This window comes from Pectinophora gossypiella, chromosome 22 (assembly GCF_024362695.1).
Source record: "Pectinophora gossypiella chromosome 22, ilPecGoss1.1, whole genome shotgun sequence".
Lineage (NCBI taxonomy): Eukaryota > Metazoa > Arthropoda > Insecta > Lepidoptera > Gelechiidae > Pectinophora > Pectinophora gossypiella.
In genome coordinates this window covers 3,356,594-3,379,126 of record NC_065425.1, presented here as the reverse complement: position 1 = coordinate 3,379,126, position 22,533 = coordinate 3,356,594, and the positions used below count along the sequence as shown (strand labels likewise).

General features: G+C 37.6%; 2 protein-coding genes across 3 annotated transcripts in view; both read left to right on the top strand.

Moving 5' to 3' along the window:
• LOC126377003 (cGMP-specific 3',5'-cyclic phosphodiesterase-like) overlaps positions 1–22,533 on the top strand; it is a 171,478-nt gene that overhangs the window by 110,184 nt on the left and 38,761 nt on the right. For both annotated transcript variants that reach the window (XM_050024579.1, XM_050024580.1), the window contains exon 4: positions 8,988–9,101. In XM_050024579.1, coding sequence (XP_049880536.1) covers positions 8,988–9,101 — 114 coding nt within the window. The remainder of the gene's footprint in view (positions 1–8,987; positions 9,102–22,533) is intronic.
• LOC126377247 (uncharacterized) lies at positions 14,793–20,826 on the top strand. The gene is made up of 3 exons (XM_050024969.1): positions 14,793–15,052; positions 15,128–15,324; positions 18,903–20,826. The coding sequence occupies exons 1-3, from the start codon at positions 14,947–14,949 to the stop codon at positions 18,966–18,968; spliced, it is 369 nt and encodes a 122-aa protein (XP_049880926.1). The 5' UTR covers positions 14,793–14,946; the 3' UTR covers positions 18,969–20,826.

Sequence of the window (22,533 nt, the reverse complement as noted above, 5' to 3'; positions counted from 1 at the left end):
TCTTTCAAATATTTTTCCTCTCAGACGAGCCTTCAGCGCTCCGCATTTGTCCGGCCAAGTAGTTAATGCCATCTGCGGTAAATCTACAACAAGTCACGTCAAAAAAAAGTCTTTTGCCATTAACCGAGCACAAATCCTGAAAACCGCGTGATGTAAATTATCTATTTATTTATTTGTACACAATAAAACGGACACAAGAAACATACAAAAAAGATAGTACAGGTAAACTTATCTCTACAAAGAGATTTCTTCCAGCTGACTACTATCTATGAGCTAAACACGAATTTAAACTCATAAAATTGAATTCAGTGGTTTGGAGTCCGATCCGGGAATCGAACCCGTCACTCTACGTTGTAAGTCACGCGGTCTCCGAGCAAGTCTATCGTGGATTCATTAGTACTACTAGTTGGGTGATACTAGTTGGGAATATCGACACGTGCCTAAACAGTACCTAATAATCATTAGGGAAGCTTAGCTTTGTCAATATTTGCAAATGCACTGCGTATAAAATTTGTTCAAATCGATGTAATCAGGTATCAACCTAATCAGGTATAAACATAGGCGGAGTGAACGCCACAGAAACATAATAAAAACATAAAATTTACAAATTAATGTACCTATAAGAGTTTTGGGAACTAGGAAAGGAACAGTTGATTTAAAATAAAAAGTAAAATAAATAAAATAAAATAAATTTATTAAATTTATTTCAGGCATGTAACCCATATTTACATTACCATTTATAAAATAACAAAATTAAAATTTTAAAATTAAAATTACAGTATTAATAAAAGATTTGAAAATCTTACTTTTATTTCTAAATTACACTACGCCACTATGTTTCTTAACAGGAAGTAACCACAGACAAAACCAATACCATTTTCTTTTCATATACCATAAACACATTAACTAATAGAGATGTAACATTGCCACCATAACAGTGTGCAGTATGGTGACGTCCTGAAAAGGACCAATATGTGATTCGACCTCTTACCTGGACAAAAATGTTCCTGAATTGAGTTTCGGGATTGGAAGGAAATACACGCCATCCGAGGAAAATTAATCACAAGACACACGTACACTACATGCAGAGCTTCGCGGTCCGACACTGACACTGTTACTTCACTTTACACTGCACTAAATACGTCACTGAACACTTCACAAAACACTTTACTTCACTTTCACAATAAATTTGCTCTTCCTTCTTCGATTGCTTTAAAAACTCGGGCGCAGGTGACGCTCCTTATATTCTGAAGTAATTAAACGCGTAAATTCTGTCTTCTTTTACTTAGACACTCTAAAAATATCCAAATTCTTCTACTTGTTTAGACGATAACTTACTTATGTTAAAATATAGAAGCAAAGGCTCCGGCGCCTAATCTCCCCGATGCCTCCTACGGGCTCAGACATATCCTACAAATAGCTCATTTTGCCAGTTTTATCGATATTATACTCTCTCAAGAGATCGGCTGGTGATATAAGTACACGCTATTTTAGTTACAAAGAGGAAATATTGGAAAGTATACCTAAGGCGTTGGAAAATATACCATTTTACGGGAATAGCGAACGGTGAAAAATGAAACATCAGTTCATAACTCTTACCACTATTATACAAATACTGGTTGTGGTTGGAATCACTCCTGGTCACTGACTTTACGTCCTCGGGTAGATCTTCGAACCCCGGTGATCAAACTCATTGCCGTTAACCCAAAGATGTCCTAGAATCTTTGGTCTTCTTGCAAATATCTATTATCATATTCATTCAGATAACATTATCAAAAAGATAAAAGATTGTAGGATACATTTGCTTTTTTTTTCATAAAATAAAAGAATAAGAAAAAACGGTAATGAGACTCACTACCGGAGTTAGAAGAACTATGGCTGGTGACAACATCCCCAGAACACACGTTCAAAATCCTCACACGCTTCGAATTTTGTGTTTCTCGTGTAACTTGTGCAACGTGCTCCCTAACAATATCCTTGTTGTTTGGCCAAATTTCATAAACATTGACCAGTTCAATTCATGATTATTGCTAGCTATACAAGCATTCATATTATTTAGTGTTCACTCGACACTTTCTCTGCTAACCATGCTTCAGAATTAAATTCACATCAACCCGTATATGGTGTATTTTTTTTATTGGGAAATAAAATCAAGTTATTATCGAAGAGTTTCTTTATTCAGACTTCGCATCTCAAATGCGGAAGCGATTTCAAGTAAAGTAGATAAGCTAAAATCAATAAACACGCTGCTTGTTACCTAAGTATATTTTGTATATAACCACAATAAGGTGTCCTCTAACATGCATGATGGACTAATGTTATGGGCGATATTACCATAAGGTTCATCACATCGTATCAACAGTGGCTGCAAGTTGTTTTTGATTACTTGTGGCTCTGCCCACCCCATTAGTGATCACGGGCGTGAGTTTATGTATGTACTACATGTATATAAGGAATAATGTAGTAGTACCAGTAATATCGACAAATAGGTACAATGTAAACAAATTGTAAGATGTCTGAACAGCGGGGGTTCTCTCGGGCATGGCGCCAGAGTGACCGTCTCAGATTTTAAGTCCGTTTATCTAGCCAATAACCCTTCTTTATCATAGTTTTAGATCATTATACAGACTTGTGTTGTTGAACTATCGATAGATTGTCGATTAACTGGCGGTAGTCGACTATCGATGGGCAGTTAAGAATTTCCAGTAGGCGAGAAAATAACACATAACAAAAACTCACCGGCCGTAAGCATGGCCAATTATTACTGGTACTGGTCAGCGTGGTGGACATGGAAGTCCTTAAACATTCTCCGGACACAGGTTGGTCGCTGCAAGGATAATCTCTGCATGTGGGGATACCTGGTTGATGGTTGCGATGAGTGCGAGTGTAGAGTAACACCACAAACTATGGCTCACCTTTTATGCTGTCCTAAATGCCCTAACACCTGCACTATAAAAGAACTTCACGAAGCCACTGACAATGCCGTAAGCGTGGCCAATTATTACTGGCCAGCAAAATTTTAATATCGATCGATCGCCATCGACTCGCAAAGAAGGAGACAAAAACACACTACTACTTCCCAACCCAATGGATATCAGAGATACGACAAGGTGGAAAAGTCCAATCAGTTTCTTGCAAAGTAATAAATTATCCTGGTTACATGTCGTTTCTGTAATAGACCAAAAAATTTCACCACTGTTTGCAAATAATTCGCTGGGCTCAATGACTGCACTTTTGCTCTTTGATTGTAAGGTACATCCATCGCAAAATGAACTAAATACCCATAATTCACCAAGCTTTCTATTAGACCTATAAAAATGTACATTCACTAAACGCCTTTGTTGTGCTATTCTTGAACAACTGCATTTTTTATAAAAGTATGGCGGTTCCTGAAAGGCTTTCTGGGAATAATAAAAGGAAAAGAAAACTTTTAACTTGTTAAAACGAGTTCTTAAAATATAACTCGACAGAAGTTGCAAAAGAAATACAAACTGCCAGAATAACACCAGGGACACCTTAGATAAAGTTGGAATAGACAATATGTCCGGGTAGATAATTTGATTTATAGTGTATGTGTTTGATATAAGGAAAGAGAGGAAGAGGAAGACCAAGAAGAGCTCACATTGAACAAATTAAAGAGAAGACGAACGTCGTGTCTTATAGAGAAGTCAAAGAATTAGCCTTTTTAGACAAGTATGGAGAATGCTACACCGGTGATGTTTTTAATATTATTATACAGGGTGTTAGTGACATCGTAACGATTACTGAGGGGGCTGATTCAGACGATGATTTTAAGTTAATATAATATAAAGTGGAATTACCCGTTGCAAAAGTTCAGAAACGAAAATAATTTTAAAAGACAATTTCTTTGCATCGGATTATACTGTATGTTGCTACCTGGGTAATTATGTTGCTACCTATACTGCTTCTCTCTATTTTGATCAGAATAATAATGTGAAGAAGACATATTGTGCCTTGGTGTAATTAAAAGGGTTAACATTTAACAAATATAAAGGATGCAATATATCTGTTATCCATGAAATTAGAAGGTTCATCATCATCAGCCGTACGACTAATAGGCCAGAAGGGAGGAAATTTTTACTTCGCAGTGCATTTTTGCAAGATTTTTTGAAGATTTTTTCAAGCATTTTTTGAAGAATTTTGTACATGTTATACAATGTTTCGTGAGTATGTGTGTGTACAACAAAGAATAACTGATTAAATAAGCAGCTGAACGCGTTATATTATGTTTTTTTATTCGCTCCGAAGCGCGAAATAAATAACAAAATATATCTCCCACAAGGTACAATTTCCAACCAGATTGCTATCAGAATGGTATTTCCTTGGAGACAATATTACAGCACGTATATTGCTATATGCAAATATATTGCTTTAGAAACCCGCACGGAATGCTCAAATGAAACACGATTTGGGTATTTTTTTTTATGAAAATCTGATATTCCATTTATGTTAAAATTATATGAAATTGTAGATTTTTATGGCTACTTATCTAGTAAAAATAATTGGGAACTTCCTAAGTATAACGTATTATGAATAAACAAAATGTTCGCCAGTATATTTGTAAAAACATATCGAAAGTACGATTTCACTACATAGTATAAAACAAAGTCGCTTTTTCTGTCCCTATATCCCTATGTACGCTTAAATCTTTAAAACTACGCAACGGATTTTGATGCGGTTTTAATAGATAGAGTGATTCAAGAGGAAGGTTTTTATGTATAATAACATCCATTAAATAGTGGAGAAATACTATTATTTTTGACGTTTTTAATGTGATGTCGTAAATAATTTCATTTTTTCCTCAGCATTGCACCTGAGCGAAACCGGGGCGGGCCGCTAGTTACTTATAATTTATAAGTATCAGAAGAGTCTGATATAGGTATTCTTCTTCTTCGACTTTCCTTCATTAAACTAAGGATTGCCCACGAATTATTTATTTTCAAGCCTTTCTCGTTACATAATGTAAACAGCCTATATACGCCCCACTGCCGGGCAAAGGCCACCCCTCAATCAACCGTAGGGGATATGGAACACACCACATCGCTGCTCCAGAGCGGGTAGGTGGATAATTTGGGCTAATAGCCTGGGATCGACGGCTTAACGTAATAAAAACGGTAGGAGTCTCTATTTATTCAGCCAAGAATCCGACAGTGGAATCCATGGCGATGTGGAATTAAATCTGAAATGCCAGCTACTGATTTGGTCGGAGGCAGATGCGTAGCGTGCCTTGGCGGGGTTCCGTATAATTGTTTGGGGACCCTTAGTCGATTGAGGGGAAGCCTGAGCCCAGCAGTTCATAATAGGCTACTTGTGGCGTTCTAGTTGTGATGGTTGAGTGGTGTGCTGGTAATTAAACGACCACATAAAATAATATTTTGAAGTTTATTGTTTTCTCACTTATTCACAAGTTTTACACTCTTATTATTATTAATGTTTTATAAAACACCATGTTTTTAGTATTGGTTGAATTAATTTTTTTACACAAGAAAATATTGATTATGCATCCATTTTTAATGCCAAGTAAGAAGTCTCTTTTTTTGTCTATGACAATACCTTCTTTATAGTAACAAAAACCATAGACATTTTTATATTTTGTTCGTGATCCGAACACTACTAATTATGTAATATTATGGTTTTTATTCAAGTTTTTTACTCAGTACGACTGTTTGCAGCAAAATTATCGCGATTCAGAAAATATCGCGGTTGCGATATTGCGTCGAAGTAAAGGCGTCCTTTACACACGCGCTTCTAAAACAGTCAGACAAGCGCGATGCGGTAACGACATTCCGATTCCCGATGAATACTCTAGATAGAGGTAGCCAATCAGCTCGCGACACCAACCACTTCAACAAATCGTCGACCCCGCCAGCGTGGTCGACGATTTCCCTCAGTCAGCGCTTATCGCTATCGACCCACTAGGGTCGATTAATTCTTTTAAATAATTTTCCTCTCAGACGACGCCCTGAGCCGAGGTTCGCGCCCAACTGGGCAGCCTCAAGCCAATCAGTTTCTTGCAAAGTAATAAATTAACTGGTTGCATTTAAGACCTCCTGGTTGTAACCAGGTGTCGTTTCTGTAATAGACCAAAAACACCTACAAACACGTACATTTTATAATTATGACAACTAATGGTCCATAATTTCACCACTGTTTGCAGTTGCACTTTTGCTCTTTGATTGTACTTCTGACTACCCCAATTGGGATGTAGGGGTGAGCTTATGTTAATTTTGAACCCCCACACGTTCTTGCATTAGACCATAAATCCAACGAAACGGTCCAAAACGACAAAAAGTTATAAGTTTAAAAACGAGACGAACTTTTCCCATGAAGTGTGTTAGAAGTTCTGAACATCTGTTACATTAAAACTTGGACAGACATATCTTATTTAAAATTTTAATGAACTCGTTTCAAGTTTGGTAAAGCAAGTAAGGTAATGCAGTACCTAATGAATAACTACATACATAACATAAACTGCCTATATACGTCCCACTGCTGGGCACAGGCCTCCTCTCAATCAACCGGAGAGGATATGGAGCATACTCCACCACGCTGCTCCACTGCGGGTTGGTGGAGGTGTTTTTACGGCTAATAGCCGGGACCAACGGCTTAACGTGCCCCCCGAAGCACGGAATCAACTTACTTTTTCAGGTGATTCAAACCTGAAAAGTCCTTACCAAACAAAGGACAGTCTCACAAAGTGATTCCGACAATGTCCCCATCGGGAATCGAACCCAGACCTCCAGATCGTGAGCCTAACGCTCTTACCATTAGACCACGGAGGCTGTTATATGAATAACTACACAACCTTTTTTGAACTGACAATACAATACAATACAATACAAAAACTCTTTATTGCACTTGAATCACATTAAAAATACATTAGTATTATAAAACTGACTTGTTGTAGAATTGCCGCAAATGGCATTAACTACTTGGCCGGAACCTACTTGGCCAGACTTATACAACCCGAGGCCAGTAGCGGCTAGTTAAATAATAATAAGGCGCCATAGTCCCCCATAGCCGTAGTGTCCGGTCCACTAACCCCCAACCCAATAGCCCAGTTCCCTTTGTTCCCATAATCTGCAATAGTCCTACACGAACCGGGGATTGTCTTTGGGTGCACTCCCATAGTGCATACAGGTATAGTCGCCGGTTGGTGTCACACCACATTTAGATTAAACTGTCTTAAGGGGCCTCTACGTGTTGGCTTCGGCCATAGTCCGGGACTCCATAGTCCCGAGATATAGAAATGACAAACATAATAATAATAAGTCATTTATTTCAGGCATAAAAAACACATATACAAAAATAAAATATACAATAAAATAAAACTAAAATAAATCCGATCAACAAAATTTATCGTCTAACGGAACAGTCACTGGATGGATGGGTTACCCTTAATTTTATTAAAGTAGCCCCTACAGCTAGAACCCTAATTCTCAGTTAGATTGGAATCAAAGAAGTAGCTTCTATTCAATTAGTTGATTAGCTTCTTCTTCTATCGTGTAGGTTGTGAGGTGAATTGCCAACCTCATCAAACCTGGTGTCAGGGTTATTATTAAGCCGCCAAAGGCCCCTGACATGGCTCATGTAACGACTACTTACTTACATCAGTAAGTAGCAACGTGCCTTCCAAAGCACGGATCATCTTAGTTCTTAGACAATCAGGTGATCAGTCTGTAATGTCCTAACCAAACTAGGGATCACAGTGATTTTTGTGATATGTTCCCACCGGGATTCGAACCCGGGGCTTCCGGATCGTGAGCTCAACGCTCAACCACTGGACCACGGAGGTCGTTAGTTGATTAGCTTATTAGCTAGTTGGTTAGCTTATTTTGATGGTTGTGAAAAAAGGGACTATAAGTCGGAGGCAATAACAATTTTATTCCCTTGATTTGTCATGAAGCTAAACCTCAGCAATACGCAATTCACCTACCATCCCAACTGAAAACCTTTTCATTCCACTCACTTACCTCTGTTGCACCCGAATGAGTGACTTTTGTTTAACCTTTCCTTTAGAGGATGGTTTCTTTTTCTGTAGGGAAAATAGACAAAAGTAGGTACGTTGTTTTAACTCTTAACACTTTTAAGGACAGAACGTCTACAGCATTATTCCAAGTCAAGTCATATTATTATAAATGAAAAGTCGACGACCCGTGAAAGTGTTAAGGATATCTATGTCAGTAGGACCATGGTTGCGCAACTTGCAGGTAAATATTTAGGATTCAGTAGCCGCTCTGCCTATCTCAACGAGAAATGTCTGTTACCTTTTTTGCTGTTGCACATCAAAAGTTAAACAGTCCATTTTAATAAACGGGTTAAAGAGAAACCAGCTTTATCTGGATTTTTCCAGATTTTCCCGCCATTCCGGCCTCAAAATGGCGGCCAAACAATACTTTGTGTAATGGAAATGAAACACCGCGACGCTTTGTTTTAATACAAAAAGTGGCTTCGTCTGACTAAACGGGGCAAAGAGAAGGGATGGAAATGTAAAAGGATTGTTGCATTTATACAAAAGAGAAAGAAAAGGGGCGATTCAATTTATTTTGTGTGCGACGGCCTCCGTGGTCCAGTGCGTTGGGCTCACGATCCGGAGGTCCCGGGTTCAAATCCCGGAGGGGATACATCACAAAAATCATTTTGTGCCAAACTAGGGATAGTTTGGTTACGACATTACAAGCTGATTGTCCGAAAGTAAGATCCGTGCTTCGAAAGGCACGTTAAACCATTGGTCCCGGATACTACTTACTGATGTAAGTTAGTAGTCGTTACAGGAGCCATGTCAGGGGCTTTGGGCGGCTCAATAGTAACCCTGATACCAGGGTTGATGGGGTTGGTAATCCACCTCACAACCCACACGATAGAAGAAGATCGAAGTCTATAAATATAGATTGAATTAATTTCATGGGATGACTGTTCCTATAGCCTTTTGTTATTTTATTAATATTCAATTGTAATTGTTCCAGAGATCGAGATCACCGAGCGGGTCTGCGCAGAGGCAGCTTGACGAGGCGGATCTATTCATGGACCTGATCAAGGATGTGGCCAACGAGCTGGACATAGACGTGCTTTGCCATAAGGTAAGAGCAATCAGTAGCAGTTATTAAGTTGCCAGAAATATCATTTCCGGTCATCAAATCTCATCACATCTTTAGCGCTATCCCGTTTTCACGAGGTCCGTTTATCAGTCTGACCTTCCAACCCGAAAGGTTACATACCTCTGAAACGCTTTTCTCGGGAATATGATGCGTCACGAAGTTTTCCTTCACCGCTGATCACGCGATAATCATTTATTTATTTATTCTCCAAACATGAATATCATTAGTTATCAAATCTGGGGTATTAAAATAGCTTGTCTAACAGGTCGGTCCTGTCCAGTCTAAGCTAGGTAAACGGACTCTATGGAAACGGGATAATGCTTGTGAGACGACGCTATATACGTAATAGGCGAAGATCTCGTCAAGTATTCACTTCCTAGACACTAAATACCAATATGCCTTTACAAAGACTTGTGGCTTTTCCAACGCTGATAACCAATGGTTAAGTCTCTATACATAATACAGTGTTAGTGATATCGTAACGAAAACTTTGAGGAATGGTTCAGACCATGATTCTGAGTTGATATCAAGTGTAATTTTCCGCCGAAAAGGATGAAACTGAAAATAATTTAAAAAAAAAACACTAAAATGTTCATGAATTTTCTGACGGGAAATTCCACTTCATATCAGTTCAGAGTGTTAGTCTGAATCATCCCACTCAGTATTCGTTACGGTGTCACTTCTATGTACTTGTATGACTACCTTTAGGTACTTGTACGGCGTGTAAGTATCATCGTAACGATTACTGGGATGATTCAGCCCATTACTCTAATTTAATATGAAGTGTAATTTTTCATCGAAGAAGTATAAAATTGAAAATAATTTAAAAATACACAAAAAGACACTAATTTTGGATCGGAAAATTCGACTTGATATTAACTCAGAATAATGAGCTGAATCATCCCCCTCAGTATTCATCACGATGTCACTAATTCGCTGTATGTAAGTATAGATATAATTATACATAAGTGTACAAATCAAGGGCCACCTTTAATTAATTATTTAATCCAAAATTCGGCATACGACCCACGCGATCGATCACACACCAATTATAGAAACAAAATCATGGAGACCTCCAATCATTTGACAAATGCCGACGTATATTTCTAATTTACGTCGGTCAAACCGAAAAATTGCTTCTACGAGGATGAATTATGAACTTCTTGTTTTATTGACACAGCAGTAGAGTTGTGTGGTGGAGTACCTATGCTCCATACCCCCTCCAGATGATTGAGGGGAGGCGTGTGCCCAGCAGTGGGGTGTATATAGGTTCTTTATATTATGTTATTTACGGTAGAACAGTTCTGCAGTAGTAAGTACTTACTTTATGAATTTGAATTCATGTTTGGATTGATATCACATGGTTTCCAGGATTTGTGCCCGGTTATCAATACAATACAATACAATACAAATGCACTTTATTGCACCAAAATAAAAATAAATAATTACAAAAAGTCTCTTAACTAAGTACATGGCAAATGGCGGCCTTATCGCTTAAAGCGATTTCTTCCAGACAACCATAAGGTGAGGTCATCCCGTAGCCCGAGTCGGGATTCGAACTCACGACACTTCAATGTAAGTTATGCGTTCTTCGAACAGGGCTATCGCGGGTTCTTGAGAATTTTATGTGTGTATTATCTGAGTTTTGGCCTATTATTCTCTGTAAGGCTGATCAGTGTTCTGTAGTACCAACCCGCATGTATTTATAAGCCCGTGTTGGTGGATTATGTTTTGATTGCAAATTGGTTTTGGCAGAGCACCGTAAATATCTGCGGTCCCACAAATTGGCATTCATGTAGAAATGTGTGAAGTGTACGTGACATGAATTTTAGTGTACACACATAAATAGCCTATATACGTCTCACTGCTGGGCACAGGCCTCCCCTCAATCAACCTGAGGGGGTATGAAGCATATACTCCACCACGCTGCTCCAATGCGGGTCGGTGGAGGTGTTTTTACGGCTAATAGCCAGGACCAACGGCTTAACGTGCCCTCCAAAGCACGGAATCATCTTACTTTTTCGGACAATCAGTGATTCTAGCCTGAAAAGTCCTTACCAAACAAAGGACAGTCTCACAAAGTGATTTTGACAATGTCTCCATCGGGAATCGAACCCGGACCTCCAGATCGTGAGCCTAACGCTCTAACCACTAGACCACGGAGGCTGTTGAATTTTAGTGTGTAATTGATTAATGTTTCCATTTAAAATGTTTACTCCTAAGCTGCGCGTCCCATTTCGCAGTACGAGTAGAAGCAGGTCGTCGAGATTTCATATTTTGTATTGTTTCATATAGAACTGCGTTCTCTATATTATGTAATCGTCAGAATGGCCGTAAATGGTGCTAGAGTCCAATATAAATACGTGTAGTAACGTAAATATTTATGAGCCAAAAATTGCTTCTCCATTAATGCCCTCAAACTTATCATAACACGAACAGTCTATAAATGTTTCAGAAAAAAAATTATCGGGAAATATAATTTGCAAGAAATAAATGAAGGCGATGTAAATCGAAAAAATCGCAAGAAGAAGAAAGGAATTTATGTTATTTAATTTCTAAAATAATACGTTGGAAGCAAATGTCTGGTACAAAGCAACACTGATAGGGAAGCAATAACCATTTTAAATTTAAATACGTCGACCGTATACGAGTGACCGGCCATTCTGCCGCTCAGGTTTAGATCGCCTTATCCGCGCCAGACGTCGTCAATTGTTTTATTTGGAAGCATTGTAAACGCCACATCGAGACTTTCGCTTCGATACCGTACTAATGAACACGCATCTTTATCATTTGCTCCTCCCTAACTCCCTCCGTGGTCCAGAGGTCCCGGTGGGGACAAATCACAAAAATCACTGTGATCCCTAGTTTGGTTAGGACATTACAGGCTGATCACCAGATTGTCCGAAGGTAAGATGATCCGTGCGTCGGAAGGCACGTCAAGCCGTTGGTCCCGGTTATTACTTACTGATGTAAGTACGTAGTCGTTACATGAGTCATGTCAGCCTTTGGCGGCTCAGTAATACCCTGACACCAGGGTTGATGGGATTGGTAATCCACCTCACAATCCACACGATAGAAGAAGAGCCTTTGCTTAGATATAGAAATACCTCTGATCATCAAGCAGTGTTCAGATGCGAGAGACAGTACAAGAAAAAGAGACATTCCTTACATTGCGATGCGACGCACTTAGTGCCTATTGTACTTTTTATATTTCTCTTTTGTTTTGTATTTCCTATGTGTGCGTGTAAGTATCGGGAAATATTAGTATGCAAGAAATAAATAATGGCGATATACTTAAATCGAAAAAGAAATCGCAAGAAGAAGAAAGAAGTTTATATTATGTTATTTAATTTCTAAAATACGTATGGTATTGTTTTCTGCGGGCTTAGCATCGTAAGCACACGACTCTTTCTCGCCGCGACAGTGATCATGTGCCTCTTTCTGTGCGGTACTGCGAGAGAGTGGCAGGTGACGTATGTCGAGGCGAGAAAGAGTCGCGCGTTTACGGTGCTAAGCCCGCTGGTAATAAAAACATTTTTTTTTTCATTTCATTTCAAGTTGTTTGTGACGTCATTGCGCAGCGTCAAAGCCCGTGTGGTTCTCAAAGAAGACTGTGTTAAAAAAATCTCCCCTCCCCTTGGGGATCACCCCACAGGTATTCCATTTGAAGTGGGGGTGTTGTTTTATGACTGTTAATTCAGAGTTTATGATGCTGAACTGACGACGACGTCTTGCTAGCTATTCGAGTTAAGACACGTACACACACGTATACCGGTATAGGTACACTTGATTTATACGGTTTTTTATTATACAGGGTGTTAGTGAGTCCTAACTCTCTGGGCACCTCAAAGCGGGTAACGAAGTCGAGGCAGATCGCGTAAATGATGGTGTGAGGACCTCAATGCTTATCGGAGGCATTGGCTGGAGATCGCGCAAAGTCGAGTGGAGTGGAAAAATTAAGGGAAGGCCTTTGCCCAGCAGTGGAATTGATTAGACTAAATAAGATGAGGTTAACGACACAAAAAAATAAAGAGAATGTTTACTGTATTGTACTATAGTACTGTTTTTCTTGTCGGAATGTTTAATTAGCATACCCGCTCTCCGGTTGATTGAGGGGAGGCCTAGCAGTGGGACGTGTACATAAGCTGTTTATGTTGTTGTTGTATGTTTAATTAAGATTTTGAGTTATTGCGCAATGTAAATTAGAATACGGGTTTTAGATTTTTTGCGCTTACGCTAATTCGTAAAATATTATACATTAATGGCTAAATATTTGGTAACAATTTCTACAATGACACACGATCGGTGACAGTCCGTTGCAAATGGACGACAACATTACGCTCGTGTAGCCTCTGATATTGAAGTAAGTAGATTTAAATCTTGAATCTTCTCCTTCCAAACTAAACTCTTTATTTAAATAACTCTCTTTTTAACTGTTTATACATTTATTTATTTATTTTATTCTTCTTTGAATTAATTTCCATAAAATCTTTTTTGAGTCCATTCCTTATTTAAAGTCAGAATTTGTAGTACTCAGAATTAGCAAGGAGCCCGGACAAACTTGGCAGAGCAATAAAAAGTGAATTTAAAACCAAACTTTTTGGTCCCCAGTCGTATTTTATAGACACTCTTCTTATTTTCTTTTACGAAGAAACGTGGGAGTTGTTTACAAGAATTAATTAATGTTATCTTTAGGTGTTACGCTTCTAAGATAAAGAAACTCCTTGGCTGAAAAGTAATTTAAAAAATAATCCTATTGTATGGGACATACCTAATAGTCTACCATTTATGGTCAGTCACATCTCTAGCGCGAGCAAGCCAACGCGTCTCAATGTTTGGATCTTGTAATTAAATTAATATCCTAAGTAATACAGTTCATTCAATTGTTTGTGTGGGGTTTTATTGAAATTACCAGCGCTCCCTACATAATGGTCCTTCGTCGTCGTTGCAAGGTCCAAGGTTGAGCAGCTTTTCCGCGTCGCGAGTGTGGCTCACAAAAATTTTCATCCGCCATTAAAATTCTCTACGTGAGAAACGTGTCTTTATTGACAAAATCGTGGACTGTTAAGTCGCGTTTAAGTAATTTTTATTACAAATAAGTGCAGTGGTTGCCCGATGATGCTATAATCGTCTTAATAAACTCTGTCACGTCGTCGCTGTTAAGTGATATTTTAAATTTTAAATCTCTACGTGAGAAAACAAGCGTGAACTGTTAAGTTGCGTTTGCCAATTAGTGCAATGAACGTTGCTGTTAAGTGACTTTAAAGTTCATAAAAGTGCATTTAATTAATAATTCAAAACAATTTATTTGTTTATCTTCCATTTTTCATGGTTGTGGTGCGATGCTATAATCGCACGAACGGAGAACTTTGTCGTGAACTTTGTGTACAAACCAATTTTTCATGCAAAGGATGCTGCTATAAGTGTCAATTTAATCTTCGTGTAATATTTAATTTCGTCTTCGTGTTCAAGACTAAAAAGTGCGGATTGAAAACAATTAAAATAAATAATTAAATTCTCGAACTTCGAGTTGTTGCCGAGAGTGTGAACGCGCCTGAACGCATCGTGGTGCACCATAGACACAATATTGACATCGACGCCCGCGCTCACCGCTCAGCTCCGCGTGTGAGCGTCGCACCCCGCAGATGTTAGAGGGGGACTGGGGGACGAACGCGGAAGCAGCCAACGCCCAGTTGACGCCATCTTGTCATTCTTGTTATCATCACTGATAGCGTGAAATTCGTTCACAACGCATATTTTTATTTTTCAATTTAAAGCTGTTTTACAGTGTTGTTTTACATAAATATTTTTAATTTAACTCACAACTATGGAGTTAAATAAATTGATTGCCGCCCGAGGCGTTGCTAAAGCAACAATTACGAGGCTTTTTAATCTCTGCCAAGATGGGATGGCACTGGAAAAATTGAAACCCAGTGAGTGCGAAGTTAGAAAAAAGAGGCTTATCCAGGTATTTCAGGAGTACTGTGACACTAATCTGAACATTTCAGTTTTAGACCAGAGTAGCGCAGAGGACATCGCCAAGTACGAAGAGCTGTACTTGTCAACGCTGGCTATATTTGAAGAGGCCTTACTACCTCAGGCTTCAGGTAAATGCATGAGCATGGTCTCCGGCGCTGCATGCGAGGATGGAATTACTGGAATGCACCGATTACCACCCATCAACATAAATAAATTTAGCGGAGAGGTATGTAATTACCAAAACTTTATAAGCCTTTTTAAAAGCATTATTGATTCAAATGCAAAACTGTCGCCATGCGACAAACTATATTATTTAAAGTCCTTCTTGGAAGGTGTCTCGAACTGTAATCAGTTCTCGAATTTAAATAATCAAATTCATAATAATATTAAAATGCATCATATCGATTTTATTTTTACTCGAGTGAGTAATCGATTTGTAGGTTATATATGTCATAATAACACTGGCCAGAAAAAAGTTGATGCTTTTTGGCGGGCTGTCATTACGAAAAAACTAAATAATTTTCAGAGAACAAAAGAAGGTGCATTAGAACAGAGAACAGAAATCAGTGAACATTCAGATTATTCAGAAACAGATCAGAGCAGAAATAACAGTGTATTTTCAGATATAACAATCAACAACAGTTTTATCAGACTTCCTGTCGATGCGCAGGAAGAATATTCAGTTAAGTCTTATCATCATCATCAGCCGTACGACGCCCACTGCTGGGCATAGGTCTCCCCCAAGTTAAGTCTAATAATACTTATATATTTTCCTAATTACTTAGATATCAGTTATGCTATTGGTACTTGTATTATTTGGTATAAATCGTGGGCTTTTTACCCTATATTCAGACGGCTATGGGCACGTTGTCCATTTGTGGGTATTTTGCCCCATAGGTATTCATATAACTATGAAACATTCTAATCACATATTCTAACATCGTTGGTTTTTTACCCTATATTTAGACAGCTATGGGCACGTTGCCCATTTGTGGGTATTTTGCCCCATAGGTATTTCATATAACTATGACACATTTCAGTTTTGGAATGTGATTCAGAATTCAGATAATTCGTGACCTTACATGATTATGTATGGTTCACGACATGGTGGAGATGCTGGGATATCTTGAACATGTAATTTAGTGACCATGTTAGTGATACTCAGTACGAAATCAGTAGATACAGAATAGTTGACATCAAATCAGATGGACCTAATTAGATGGACCAATTCAGTTGTTAAATCAATTGACTCAAATCAGATGGGCCAATAATGTTGACTTAAATCAGATGGGCCAATAACAGTTGTTAAATCAGTTGACTCAAATCAGATGGGCCAATAATAAGTAGTTAAATGAGATGGACCAAATCAATTGTCAAAGCAGATTGACCAGATTATTTGCGAATCAGATCAACCAAATCAGTTGATAAATCAGAAGGACGAAGCCAGTTGTTAATGTTATCGACATCAAATCGGATAGACCATGTAACTGTTGACGATAACAGTTATGAACATCAAATTGGATTGACCATGTTAGTTATCAACATTAAATCAGATTGACTATACCAGTTATCAACATTAAATCAGATTGAGTATACCAGTTATCAACATTAAATCAGATTGACTATACCAGTTATCAACATTAAATCAGATTGAGTATACCAGTTATCAACATTAAATCAGATTGACTATACCAGTTATCAACAAATCAGAAATCAGATCAGTTGAATTGAGTTGTTAAGTTTGTTGTAAGTCAGTTCATTTAAGAGTTTCGAAAAGTATTAATTCATTGATTTTATGTTTTTGGGGTACAAATTTTATTATGTTTTACTTCAATTTATATTGCAAAAATTCAGTGTAAACATATTCGAAATAGTCAGTAAGTATTGTTATTAGAATGAATACCAACCATTTGCTAAAAGTTAAGACCAAGTTTTCAAATAAATATCGTATATTAACCAATTCATATGCAACAGTTATAGAACATAAATCAACAATCGTGCTATCAGTGGCGCAGAAGCAATCCAGGCGTCATTATCCACAGCTAGTGGATGCCTTCCAGGTTATTATTCAGTACAATTAAGAGTTCTTCCTTGTTGACGAGCTTCGGGAGTTGGAGAACATTAATCAAGAGTTCAAAGAGGTAAACTATACGCTGACGCATATCAGGGAGCTGTCGATGATATCAGCAGCCTCGACCTCTTCAGTCGCAGATCAGGATATTCAGGTGAGAGCCTAATTGCCCTATATTAAGCTGTACCTCCAGTAGCAACAAATTGGAATAGCTCAAATTTTTAGTCCTTTTTCAGTCGTTATTTGTCAGCACAAACCAAACATGCTAACATCATCTGGAGAAAGTTGTGATATTAGATATATTAAGTTGTTATATTACTGATACTTTTCAGTTATCCAGAATAGACGTATCTGCTTACGTTTATTGAAAACATCAGCAAAATTTTGATTCAGTGCGTTGTTTCATAATCAACAACAGCTTCAGCTAAATTAACAGGACATAGCAATGAAACAGAGTTTGAGTCTAAGTCAACAAACTGCTTATCAAGCTGTTCAGAACATAGTGCAGCAAATTGAACAGTCTTCTCAAAATCTACAGCAGGGTTTAGAATGCTGAACTTAATCATAACACATGTGTATTTCATAATTCTTGCGTCGGGGCAGTGTCTCGAACTGTAATCAGTTCTCGAATTTAAATAATCAAATTCATAATAATATTAAAATGCATCATATCGATTTTATTTTTACTCGAGTGAGTAATCGATTTGTAGGTTATATATGTCATAATAACACTGGCCAGAAAAAAGTTGATGCTTTTTGGCGGGCTGTCATTACGAAAAAACTAAATAATTTTCAGAGAACAAAAGAAGGTGCATTAGAACAGAGAACAGAAATCAGTGAACATTCAGATTATTCAGAAACAGATCAGAGCAGAAATAACAGTGTATTTTCAGATATAACAATCAACAACAGTTTTATCAGACTTCCTGTCGATGCGCAGGAAGAATATTCAGTTAAGTCTTATCATCATCATCAGCCGTACGACGCCCACTGCTGGGCATAGGTCTCCCCCAAGTTAAGTCTAATAATACTTATATATTTTCCTAATTACTTAGATATCAGTTATGCTATTGGTACTTGTATTATTTGGTATAAATCGTGGGCTTTTTACCCTATATTCAGACGGCTATGGGCACGTTGTCCATTTGTGGGTATTTTGCCCCATAGGTATTCATATAACTATGAAACATTCTAATCACATATTCTAACATCGTTGGTTTTTTACCCTATATTTAGACAGCTATGGGCACGTTGCCCATTTGTGGGTATTTTGCCCCATAGGTATTTCATATAACTATGACACATTTCAGTTTTGGAATGTGATTCAGAATTCAGATAATTCGTGACCTTACATGATTATGTATGGTTCACGACAGAAGGTGAAGCTGCGGGTTTGATTATGCATCTTAGCCTCAAAGCTGAAAATTATACAGTTGCACTGCAACTTTTAGAAGAAAGATTTGACAACAAAAATAAAATCATCAACACTCACATTAACTCACTGCTAGACATGCAAGTTATGACAAGGTGTACGGCTTCTGCATTAAGGGAAATTGTTTCTAAAACAAGACAACATCTGGGAGCTTTACAAAACATGGACGTGCCTACTAACCATTGGGATTTGATAATAATATGCATTTTGCAACGCAAAGTTGACCCATACAGCCTGAGATGCTTTCATCTGGAGTTAAAAGAAGAATTGCCTGATTTAAAATCCTTTCTTAAATTTTTAGAACAACGAGCAGCAGCACTTGAGACTGTGGCAAACAGCGGCCAAGGTCATGGGAGTGGTGCAGTGAACAGCAGCCGCGGAGCGAGCCTGGTAGCCATCACAAACACACAACGAACACCACCTAGTAACTGCAGGTTCTGTAATGCAAGGTACCACAAACTACATATGTGTGAAAGGTTCAAACTGGCCTCGCTATCTGACCGTGTACAATTTGTAACAACAAATAAGCTGTGTCAACTTTGTTTAAACAAGCATCCTAACAAGTGCAAATTCATTTTTAAATGCTCATTTTGTAAGGAAAAACACAACAGTTTACTACATCAGGATAATCCAGAGAAAGTTATCAAACAGGTAGCACTTTCCATAAATAAATGTGATGATGTTTTGTTGCCAACTATTAAAGTCAAATTAATTGATAAAAATGGCCACAAATTTTATGTAAAGGCGCTTTGTGACTCTGGTAGTCAACTTTCATTTGTATTATCTGATTTGACAGATAAAATTAATTGCAATTTAACTGATGAGCATATGTCCATCAGTGGGATTTGTGATGATAAAAATAAAATAAACCAAAAAGCGTCGTTTCAAATTTATTCAATTAATAATAATAGCAAGTTGGATATATCTTGTTGTGTCGTGCCAAAAATAACCTGTGACTTACCACAGTTTAAAATTGATGCAAACAGCATTAATATGCCCTCTCATATTAAATTAGCAGACCCAGACTTTTATAAGTGTGACAAAATAAGCCTACTGTTAGGTTGTGATTTGTTCTTTCAAATCTTATTGCGTGACAAGCTTCCGCTTACTGCTGGATTGTGTTTGCATAATACACTCTTCGGCTATGTTGTGGCTGGCAAGGTGTCGGAGAGCAGTGCTTCTTCTCTGTGCAGCAATACAGTAAGTATAAATAATGATGAACAGGTAATTCAATCTAAAAATGAAAATGACAGTTTAGACAGTTTAGAAATAAATATGCAGAATTTTTGGAAATGTGAACAAGTCTCTGAGATCTACAAGGAAGCTGCTTCAGACCAAGAATTAGCTGAATCGATTTTCACCGAGTCTATGGTGCTAGAGGATGGTAGATTTCAGGTGGACTTGCCATTGAAGCAAAATTTAGATCAATTGAAGCTAGGAGATTCACTTTCTCGTGCTATTCAGCGTTTTCATAACCTTGAAAAAAGATTTGCTAAGGATCCTGTTCTCTTTAAAAAGTACAAGGCTTTCATTGAAGAATATTTGTCTTTAGGTCATGCAGAATATGTCGACATTGAAATATATGATTTAGAGAGTGGTCAAATTTATTTCTTACCCCATCACCCCGTTATGAATGAAAATAGTAGTACAACTAAGCTAAGGGTTGTTTTTGATGGTTCGATGTTCACCAATTTGGGGATTTCATTAAATGATGTTTTATTGAACGGTCCATGCGTTCAAAATGAGTTGTTTAACATTCTAATTTTGTTTAGATTGCACAAGTATGTTTTTGTCACTGACATACAAAAAATGTTTAGACAAGTGAAGCTTAACAAAGCTCACTGTCAATTACAAAATATTTTATGGAGGGATTCGCCTCAAGAAGGCTTGAAATGTATACAATTACAAACCGTAACCTACGGCTTGAAAAGCTCCACATTTTTGGCAACAAGGTGTTTGGTAGAATTGGCTCACAGATATAAGGATTTGTATCCATTAGGGGCATCTATCTTAATAAACAATACATACATTGATGATGCTAATGTAGGTAGCAATGACATTGATTCATTAATTGAGATGAAAAAACAATTGATAGAATTGTTGAAACTTGGAGGGTTTACACTTCATAAGTGGAGTTCAAATGACAAAAAAGTATTAAATGACATTCCTCCAGAATCAAAACAATTTACTGAGATTGATTTGTGTAAAGATGAAAACCAGTGTGTCAAAACATTGGGGGTTTCTTATAATATTCATTCTGATACACTTAAACTCACAAGCCCTCAGCAAGTATTATTGGAAACTTATACAAAGCGCCAAGCATTAAGTTTCATTAGTAAAATGTTTGATCCTTTGGGTCTTGTAGGCCCAATCATTGTGCTTGCAAAGATTATTATGCAGTTAACTTGGTTAGCTAAAGTTTCATGGGATTCTCCTCTCCCTTCTGAATTAAATAAAATGTTTATAAAGTTTGCTCAAAACTTAAATGATATGAAGCCAATAATAATTAAAAGAAATACTGACACAAGTAATGCACAAGTCATTGAGTTAGTAGGGTTTTCAGACGCCTCAAACAAGGCCTATGGGTGTTGTGTGTATTTAAGAGTGATTGACAAGGAAGGGAACGTTAAAGTCAATTTATTGTGCTCAAAATCAAGGATAAATCCTATTAAACCTTTAAGCACACCTCGCCTCGAACTTAACAGTGCGTTATTACTAGCCAAATTAGTGAAAAAGATTTATGATCAAATGATCAATGCAGGCTTCAAACTCAAAGTACATTTATATGTGGATTCTCAAATAGTTCTCTCTTGGTTGAATACAGCCCCTGCTAAGCTAGGTGTGTATGTAGCTAATAGGGTGAAGGCAATCTGCGAGCTGACAGAAACTTTTTCATGGTCATATGTCAACACAATGGAAAATCCTGCTGACTGCTTGTCCCGGGGAGTGGATGCCCACTTACTAGTGAATGTTGACCTGTGGTGGCATGGGCCACAGTTCTTACAGAACGCAGATTGGGCTCACAGCTCTGAGAACACTACAATACTTACTGATATCCCTGAAATGAAGGTCTGCAATGTAGTTACTACTCCTAGTAATGAAACTTTCAAATTTTTGTCTAAGTATTCAGACATAAACAAAATGAAACGAGTTCTCGCGTTCATATATAGATTTATTAACAATTGTAAAGTAAAAAAAGAGAAAAGGGAATCTGGATATTTGACATGCAAGGAATTGAACTTTGCCTTAAATATGATAATTAAACATGATCAAAATGAGCACTTTGCTGATGAAATTAGAGATTTGTTGTCTAATAAACCCATAAAGTCCAACTTAAAATCGTTGAATCCTTTCATAGATGGAATGGGAATTCTTCGCGTTGGGGGTAGGTTGCAGAATGCTGCCATTCCATATCAGCAAAGGCACCCAGTGATTTTGCCTAAAAAATCTGTTATAACACATTTGATAATTCACAATGAACACAGATGTTTATTGCACGCTAGTCAGAAGTTATTACTTGCTAGTTTACACCAAAGGTACTATTTAATAAACGGTATTAGGGAAATTAAGCATGTTATTTACAAGTGTGTGACTTGCTTCAAGATTAAAGCAAAGGCATCTCATCAATTGATGGGCTCTCTTCCCTCAGATAGGGTTAACCCCAGTAGGCCATTTGAAAAAGTAGGGATTGATTTTGGAGGTCCATTTTCCATTAAATTGCACAGAGTTAGAAAACCTCTAATACTGAAGGCATACATAGTACTATTTGTTTGTTTTATAACAAAGGCCATACATATTGAACTGGTGTCAAACATGACAACAGAATGCTTTTTACAATGTTTAAAAAGATTTATTTCACGCCGAAACAAACCCTCTGTTATCTATTGTGACAATGGTTCAACCTTCAAAGGTGCAAAGAACCAACTTAAGGA